The 8,602-nt window shown below is 43.2% G+C and overlaps 1 protein-coding gene across 1 annotated transcript; it reads left to right on the forward strand.

Annotated features, from left to right (window-relative positions):
• The first annotated feature begins 285 nt into the window (after nucleotides 1–285).
• On the forward strand, nucleotides 286–8,113 carry LOC115198688 (leukotriene A-4 hydrolase-like). Its single transcript, XM_029760843.1, has 16 exons — nucleotides 286–436; nucleotides 1,185–1,358; nucleotides 3,228–3,280; nucleotides 3,390–3,462; nucleotides 3,593–3,733; nucleotides 3,831–3,854; nucleotides 3,957–4,027; nucleotides 4,210–4,321; nucleotides 5,275–5,419; nucleotides 5,514–5,617; nucleotides 5,718–5,788; nucleotides 5,952–6,006; nucleotides 6,118–6,213; nucleotides 6,326–6,408; nucleotides 6,489–6,593; nucleotides 6,783–8,113. Exons 2-16 carry the CDS (start codon nucleotides 1,203–1,205, stop codon nucleotides 6,913–6,915), a joined length of 1,422 nt encoding a protein of 473 aa, XP_029616703.1. The 5' UTR covers nucleotides 286–436; nucleotides 1,185–1,202; the 3' UTR covers nucleotides 6,916–8,113.
• The last annotated feature ends 489 nt before the right edge of the window (nucleotides 8,114–8,602 follow it).

Genomic DNA, 8,602 nt, shown 5'->3' on the forward strand with positions numbered 1-8,602 from the left:
TGTGTTTACACAGGCAGCCCAATTCTGATATTTTTCCTTTAATTGGTATTTTGACCAATCAGATCAGCCCTTTAGCCAGTAATTGAGCAAAAGATCAGAATGGGTCTGCCTATGTAGACAAAGTGTAGACAAATCCGAACAGTGAATCCATTTAAATAACTATTATCCCGCATTCTAAAATCATTGACAGGTGGCACCACTGACTTACGGCATCAATATGTGTCTTATGAAAAGCATGAGCTGGCACACACTCAGAGATTGAACTGATGGATACTGGCTTAGAGGTAATATTTAGTGTGTGTGTTTGTTTCTCAGGGGTCAGCATGTGATCGTGGAGGTGACTTATGAGACGGCTCCTAGTGCTTCTGCGCTGCAGTGGCTCACTCCTGAACAGACTGCTGGGAAGAAACACCCCTACCTCTTCAGCCAGTGCCAGGTAACACACACATACACACACACACTGTGAGTTTATGGACATGCACAAACATGAAAAGTCTTATTTTGGGGTTGGGCTCATTCTAATTCAACAAAAGACTGCACCACGAACAGTACTTCTATGGTAAAAGTAGTTGCAAGACTGCGGCATCAAAATGGAACATTTTCACAACCTCCTCTGCAACATCTGCCGAGTGTAACTGTAGTCACGCACAGAAACAACTTCTGTTACTAGAAGTCCTTATCATTCTTATTATTTTTGGTTGGATGCCAGTCTTGCTCAACGGTCATTTTAACTGTAAAAGTAGTTGTAAGACTGTCTCAAAAGACATAACAAGGGAACACTTTCCCAACCCCATCTTCTGCAACATCTGGTCACTGGTGTTGTAATCACGCACGGAAACCTGTTCTGCTCTTTGAAGTTCCTAGCAGAAGAAAGATTGAATCATTTGATTGTAACCTGTGCCAGGTGAGGTTGCTTATGCCCCTGCTTTCTTTCTTTATTATATCCCCCCTCCTCTCCTCCCCCTTTTGTTGTGTATCACCTTTGTGTCCAATGGTGCAGTGTTCAGCTACAGCACTGATAAGTTGATCATTGGCTCCTCTGTCGTTGATAATGATATTAACAGCCCTCTATATTATTGCACACAATATTACTTTGTTTACTTAAATTCGTCCCCTCTTGGAGATAAATCCAGATTAGGTGGTTGATATGATAATGTGCTAATAACCACCTCAAACCCCTCCAGGCCACCCATTGCAGGAGCATGGTACCCTGCCAGGATACTCCTGCTATGAAACACACCTACTATGCCCAGGTGTCTGTCCCCAAGGAGCTGGTGGCTGTGATGAGTGCTTTACGGGACGGAGAGGAGCCTGATCCCCAGGACAGCAGCCGGATCATCTACCGCTTCAGACAACCAGTCAGTGTTTCTATTCTCGATCCACTGTTTCTATCCATTTCTCCATCCAACCATCCATTGTCATCCATAGCTTAATACAGTAAGTCAGTCTTGCTTTTTGGCTTGACTGTTCAAGGCACAGCGCTGCCAAAGTAGCTGCTGATCAAACAATAATGAGTTAATTACAAGGAATGTTTAGGTGAAACGGCCAGATAACAAAAGGAACTGTCGTAGTACGCCTGCAATCTGAATGAAATACACTACCAGTCAAAAGTTTGGAGTGTTTTTCTTTATTTTGACTATTTTCTACATTGTAGAATAATAGTGAAGACGTCAAAACTATGAAATAACACATACGGAATCATGTAGTAACCAAAAAAGTGCTAAACAAATCAAGATATATTTGAGATTCTTCAAAGTGGCCACCCATTTGCCTTGACAGCTTTGCACATTCTTGGCATTCTCTCAACCAGCTTCATGAGGTAGTCACCTGGAATGCATTTCAATTAACAGGTGTGTCTTGTTAAAAGTTCATTTGTGGAATTTCTTTCCTTTTTAATGAGTTTGAGCCAATCAGTTGTGTTGTGACAAGGTAGGGGTGGTATACAGAAGATAGCCCTATTTGGTAAAAGACCAAGTCCATATTATGGCAAGAACAGCTCAAATAAGCAAAGAGAAATGACAGTCCATCATTACTTTAACACATGAAGGTCAGTCAATCTGGAAAAGTTCAAGAACTTTGAAGTGCAGTTGCAAAAACCATCAAGCACTACGATGAAACTGGCTCTCATGAGGACATCCACAGGAAAGTAAGACCGGGAAATACCTCTGCTGCAGAGGATAAGTTCTTTAGAGTTACCAGCCTCAGAAATTGCAGCCCAAATAAATGCTTCACAGAGTTCAAGTAACAAACACATCTCAACATCAACTGTTCAGAGGAGAACACGTGAATCAGGACTTCATGGTCGAATTGCAGCAAAGAAACCACTACTAAAGGACACCAATGAGAAGAGACTTGCTTGGGCCAAGAAACACGAGCAATGGACATTAGACCGGTGGAAATCAGTCCTTTGGTCTGATGAGTCCAAATTTGAGATTGTTGGTTCCAACCACCGTGTCTTTGTGAGACTCCAGAGTAGGTGAACGGATGATCTCCGCATGCGTGGTTCCCACCGTGAAGCATGGAGGAGGAGGTGTGATGCTGTGGGAGTGCTTTGCTGGTGACACTGTCAGTGATTTATTTAGAATTCAAGGCACACTTAACCAGCATGGCTACCACAGCATTCTGCAGCAATACGCCATCCCACCTGGTTTGCGCATAGTGGCACTTTTGTTTTTCAACAGGACAATGACCCAAAACACACCTCCAGACTGTGTAAGGGCTATTTGACCAAAGAGAGTGATGGAGTGCTGCATCAGATGCCCTGGCCTCCACAATCACCGATCTCAACCCAATTGAGATGGTTTGGGATGAGTTGGACTGCAGAGTGAAGGAAAAGCAGCCAACATGTGCTCAACATGTGGGAACTCCTTCAAGACCGTTGGAAAACCATTCCTCATGAAGCTGGTTGGGAGAATAACAAGAGTGCCTTGATGACAGCTTTGCACAAAGAGTGGCTACTTTGAAGAATCTCAAATATAAAATATATTTTGATTTCTTTACTTCATGATTCGATATTTGTAATTTTATAGTTTTGATGCCTTCACTGTTATTCTACAATGTAGAAAATAGTAAAAAATAAAGAAAAACCCTTGAATGAGTACAGTAGGTGTGTCCAAACTTTTAACTGGTACTGTACATTGTCAGTGACTGGAGCGGGTACATGGCTGTGTGTGTCTGACCGCTGTGTTTGATTTATTTCACCGTTGTTGACCTTTGACACCTCCCAGGTGCCCATGCCCTGTTACCTCATTGCGATCGTGGTGGGAGCTCTGGAGAGCAGGTAGACACACCCACCCATACATAGAACTATTGCCCTGTTTTCCTACTCTTTATTTGAAATGAATAAATGATCAGTGAAATGTTAGTAATAAATGTTTGTTGTTTACAAGAGAGATTGGGCCCAGGTCTCGTGTTTGGTCAGAGAAGGAGTTTGTGGACAAGGCAGCATATGAGTTCTCAGAGGTGAGTTTAGCAGTATTTACTGTTATCTGTGTGGTACGTAGGTCATTTGTCTGTCCCACTCATTCTACATCAGCAGAGTTTTTAGTATTGAAATGTCAGCCTTGCCAAAAGGTGTGTATGACCCTTTCAGACAGAGACCATGTTGAAGACCGCTGAGGGCCTTGCGGGGCCGTATGTGTGGGGCCAGTATGACATCCTGGTCCTGCCCCCCTCCTTTCCATATGGAGGCATGGAGAACCCCTGCCTTACCTTTGCCACCCCCACGCTTCTGGTGAGAGACCTTACACACACACACATCACAATACCAAATCCCCCTGTCTGTGTATTTTCTTTTGTAACATTCCTTTCATCCTATGTTTATCTTCTAGGCTGGAGACAGATCCTTGTCCAGTGTAAGTAAACACGGTTCACAGGTGTCCGTGTCTTCTCAAGTATGTGTTTATATCTGTGTACCGGTGTGTTAACCTGTGTCCTCCTCCTGTTTCTCTCTCCAGGTCATAGCCCATGAGATCTCTCACAGCTGGACTGGCAACCTGGTGACCAACAAGACCTGGGAGCACTTCTGGTACGACACAGAGAGAACCTTCTATCAATGTTCTTTTCTCGCTTGAATGATATGTTAATTGGTCAAATTAGCCATAACTGAGTATCAGACAAATGGGATTGAGAGATGGGGGGGGGGAAAGGAAGATCGTTTTCCGGAGTTAATGAGTTCATAATTAGCGTCTGTGCCCCTTCCTTCTCCAGGCTGAACGAGGGTCACACGGTGTACCTTGAGAGAATGATTGGCAGGTCTATGGAGAGTGAACAGTTCAGACAGTTCAAGGCCATGGGCGGCTGGAAGGACCTGCAGGAATCGGTGAGAGAACACGCACACGTGCATGAGTACACTGTAACACACTGGTACATACAGGAGTACACTTAAGCCTTGTTCACATTGGCAGTTTGAAGTGACTCAAATCCTTCTTTTTTTTTTATATATATATAATCTGTTATTTTTCCTGAAGTTTGAACACCCAAAAAGCACATGGAATTGGATATTTCAAGTCACATTTCAAACCACCTTTCGTAGGTGGTTTGAAGTGAGTTATACATCTGATTCCTGGCCGTGCGACTTGTTTTTAAAAGGTCAAATCGGATTAATTTGCTCTCAATCGGTTTTTATTTGGCATATCTTGTTGCTTGCTAGCTACTCTGTCAGTTTGACAAGAACATGTGGTAGCTAAATAACTTGTTAATTATTTTCAAACATTAGTGAGTGTGCTAGAGAGATAAACAGCCACCAAGCTAGCTAGTTGACTGCTGTGGCTAACCAAAAAGGCCTTGTTTTGAAAGTTAGGTAATATCATTTGAAGCTTTTTAAATGTGTTCTAACACTATGATTTTGGTCATTCAAAGCAACTGGGAAACGTCCATGGCAGGCTTTGTCACCTTAGCTTGCTACATAACTTCTGAGTTGATAGGAAGCACGAGCACCAACACCAATCAGCCTACACCACTGTGCACACACCCTTCGTTACCATGACAACTAGCGTAACCATGTCAGCTAATGACTGCTGTCTGAACACACAAAAATCAAATTTGGTCACTTGTAACTTCCTGTTTGGACAGTCGGTATTCCAAAAATGATTTGGAAAAACAAAACTGATTTGAGCTTTCAGGCCTGCAGTGTGAACAAGGCTTAAGTAATGTGTCCGACTTCACTGAAGTCACTTAGCTGTTCATTCATACCTGTGTGTGTTTGCGTTTGTTTGTGTGCGGGTGCAACTGTGTATGCCCGACCTTATCTGATCTGTTACCTCTGTCTCCCAGGTGAACACGTTTGGGGCCAACAACCCTCTGACCAACCTGGTTCCCAACCTGAATGAGGTGGACCTTGACGAAGCCTTCTCCTCTGTCCCCTACGAGAAGGGTTTCTCTCTTCTCTATCACCTGGAGGAGCTCATGGGAGGACCTGGTGAGAGACACACACACACACACACACAGTTGCATTTCATTCAGTAATAAAAATGAAGTCACTTGCTTCATTTAATTGGCTGTGTCTCTTACAGAGGTGTTTATGGGTTTTGTTAAGTCGTACATCCAGCTGTTTTCTTACAGCAGCATCACTACTGAGGAGTGGAAGCACTACCTCTTCACCTATTTTAAGAACAAGGTACAGTAACCACCACTCTCCACCTAGCTATCAAATCCTCTTGCTGTGGCTCTTGAACTTCTCTCTGTTTCACCTTTACTGCCCCCCTATCCGATCACAGGTGGGCATCCTAAATAAGGTGGACTGGAATGCCTGGATGTACACCCCTGGGATGCCTCCCGTCAAACCACAGTGGGTTTACCTTACCATTCCCCTTGAGAATCACTCACCTGGCTGGCTGTTACACCTTTGAGCCCCACTTCTGTTATTTTGCGGGTCTGTTTTTAGTTGTCACTGTTTACCTGTCCATTCAATTGGAGGTGTGTGTTAAATCGATGCCACCCTCCTCCCCCAGATATGACAGCACCATGGCAGACGCCTGCATCGCGCTGTGTAAGAGATGGGTGAAGGTGAGGGTACATGCTCCACATTGATAATGTGTATGTTCTAGAAACCTCAGGATGATAGAACATAGCATTTTAACAAGTATTACTGTGTTGTTAATTTCTCTCCCTCTCTAGACCAAGGAGGGGGATCTGGGGAATTTCAGTGAGGTGGATGTGAAGACTCTCTCCACCCACCAGCTCATAGAGTTCCTGTCTCTGCTCCTGCAAGAGGTAGACACGCCTCACTGTCACTCACCTGGTCGTCATAGCAACCTTCCATAAAGCCATGCGATCGCTCTATTCGAATCCAAAGCGGACCAATGACCGCATCTTCTCCCCCTAGGAGCCCCTCCCCCTCAGCCATGTGAAGAGGATGCAGGAAGTGTACCAACTCAACGCCTTCAACAACGCAGAGATCCGCTTCAGGCGAGTTCCTGTTCTGGGGTCCCATCGTGCAGTATGTGTCTGTGTGTCATTGTCTCTCACTGTTGGCTCCCTTCTTCCAGGTGGCTGCGGCTGTGTGTCAAGTCCAAGTGGGAGGATGCCGTTCCCATGGCGCTGAAGATGGCGACAGAGCAGGGGAGGATGAAGTTCACACGGCCACTATTCAAGTAACCGACGGCGCCACTATCTGAGAGACAATCTCTGTTATTAGATGCCATGCGTTGTTGTGCTTTCTGGATCAAATTATTTCTAGGCAGCATCTTGTTAAAAACATGAGTCCTATTCTCTTATTTAGGGACCCTTTGTGTGTGTGTGTGTTATACCTAATCCCTCTCTTTCTCCCTCCCTTCTTTTAGAGAAGTGTATAACTTTGATAAGTATCATGAGGAGGCGGTGCGTGTGTTCATAGTCCACCGGGCAGCCATGCACCCGGTAACAGCCAATCTGGTGGCCAAGGACCTGAAGGTGGACACCGACAAGAGCACCTGATTCTAATTGGAATCCCACCAGAAGCACTCCAAGACTGGCATTATTACCGGTTCACACACCCCACCCCGTTGCCGAAAACGACCAGAGAAAGCTAGAGAGAAGCTTCCAGCCGCACCCCCACTTTTTATAACGGTCTCTACTTTGCTTGGCAGCTATTCAGAATTGGCTTGTTTCTGTTTGTTTTACATTGTTTGTGATATGTCGAGCAGGGTTGGGGTCAATATTGAATTAAATTTGAATTGGCCACACCCCACAGGAAACAGAATTTGAATTGAAGGAAGAAGAATTTAATTTAAACCAATTAAACTAAGGCATGAAGTCTATTAATTTTACAAATCTTTTATAAAAAGCATATGCCACTTATTAATGCAAAGAATACACATACCATTTTAAATATTATGGCTCTATTCAGTCAGATCTGCTTTAGCAGACATCCGCATAGCTTTTGTTTTGACAACGGAGGTGGAATTGTTAGATCTGTCAACTCTACACGGCATTGCATTAACAGATCCCATGAAGCCTTGTTTACAAGTTCAACACTGGGATGTGAGATGTAATCTACACCTCGATTAGGATGATAAAAATTCTCATTTTGTTGAATGATTTTTCAATTTGAGCATAATTGTTTCTATATAGCCTACACTTTCTTGTTCTAAATTTCTAAGGCAAAGAATACTATCGCAGGTTAACAGTTGATCTGATTGAATATAGGCTTTAGTTTGATTATAACTCAAACCAGTATTTTTCTTTGTCATTATATGTTAGCTTATTCCCTTTCATACAATTGTTTTATCTAATAACTTCTGGGAAATGTATTTGGATATTTAAAAACATGAAGGGAATTATTATAGACAACCCACAACATGATCTTAGAGTATTTCAGACCACTGGAATTATTTCAAATTGTTTTAAGAGAATGAGTTTTAAAAATGAAATGTTTCCTTATGGTATTGGTAACCATACATGATGTCAAAACAAACATTTCTATCATAATGTGTAGAATTCGCATCTCAATTCAGAATTGACTTCAACCCAGACATCGAGGTATTCATCTCAGAGCAAATAAGTTTTTTATTTAATACATTTTTTTGGAAACTCATTTTAGAACGGTTAAGAATGCAAATACAGAACCTGTGTGAATTAGTTGCAATTATCTCATGCTTTCTTTGACGCCATTAAACACCATTATCAGAGAGTAGTGAATGTCTCGTGTTTTTTCCTGTTTCTTCATGATCAGTTGACAGTATTAGGCAGTCTCACGTCCCGGCATTTGCCCTCTAGCAGTAATTCTGAGAAGTGAAGAAAGAATCTGAGAGATGGTTACCAATCAACACTGGACTACAGACCTCCATCACATTCTGCTGCTTCAGACAGAGAAGGGTTGGTAGGTAGATGTGTTGGATCTGGGATATGTGCTGTGTAGGATATAGGGCACCCAGATTGAGGCCAGGATTCAATCTGATTGCTGGTTATAGGCATATATCTCGAGATTGAGCCGGCATGCAGCATTTACTGTGAATGGGATCTCTGGGAACGCGGGAACATTGCCTTTAAAAGCTGCAATGCCTATAGCACGTGATCGGATTGAATCCCTGCCTGAGTGTTGCCTTGCAATTACGGGGTTGTGTTTTGAATGTAGTCTTGGAAATCCAAGACCTAAGGCAACGGCACTAGTTTGCTGGACTAT

This window comes from Salmo trutta, chromosome 8, assembly GCF_901001165.1.
Source record: "Salmo trutta chromosome 8, fSalTru1.1, whole genome shotgun sequence".
Taxonomy (NCBI): domain Eukaryota; kingdom Metazoa; phylum Chordata; class Actinopteri; order Salmoniformes; family Salmonidae; genus Salmo; species Salmo trutta.

Bases quoted from the DNA above. Each gene is read 5' to 3' on its own strand.
- LOC115198688 (XM_029760843.1), top strand. From the start codon at position 1,203: ATGGTACCCTGCCAGGATACTCCTGCTATGAAACACACCTACTATGCC. The intron at 3,855-3,956 runs GTAAGTAAACAC...TTCTCTCTCCAG, and splicing joins GAGACAGATCCTTGTCCAGT to GTCATAGCCCATGAGATCTC. The intron at 4,322-5,274 runs GTGAGAGAACAC...TCTGTCTCCCAG, and splicing joins GGAAGGACCTGCAGGAATCG to GTGAACACGTTTGGGGCCAA.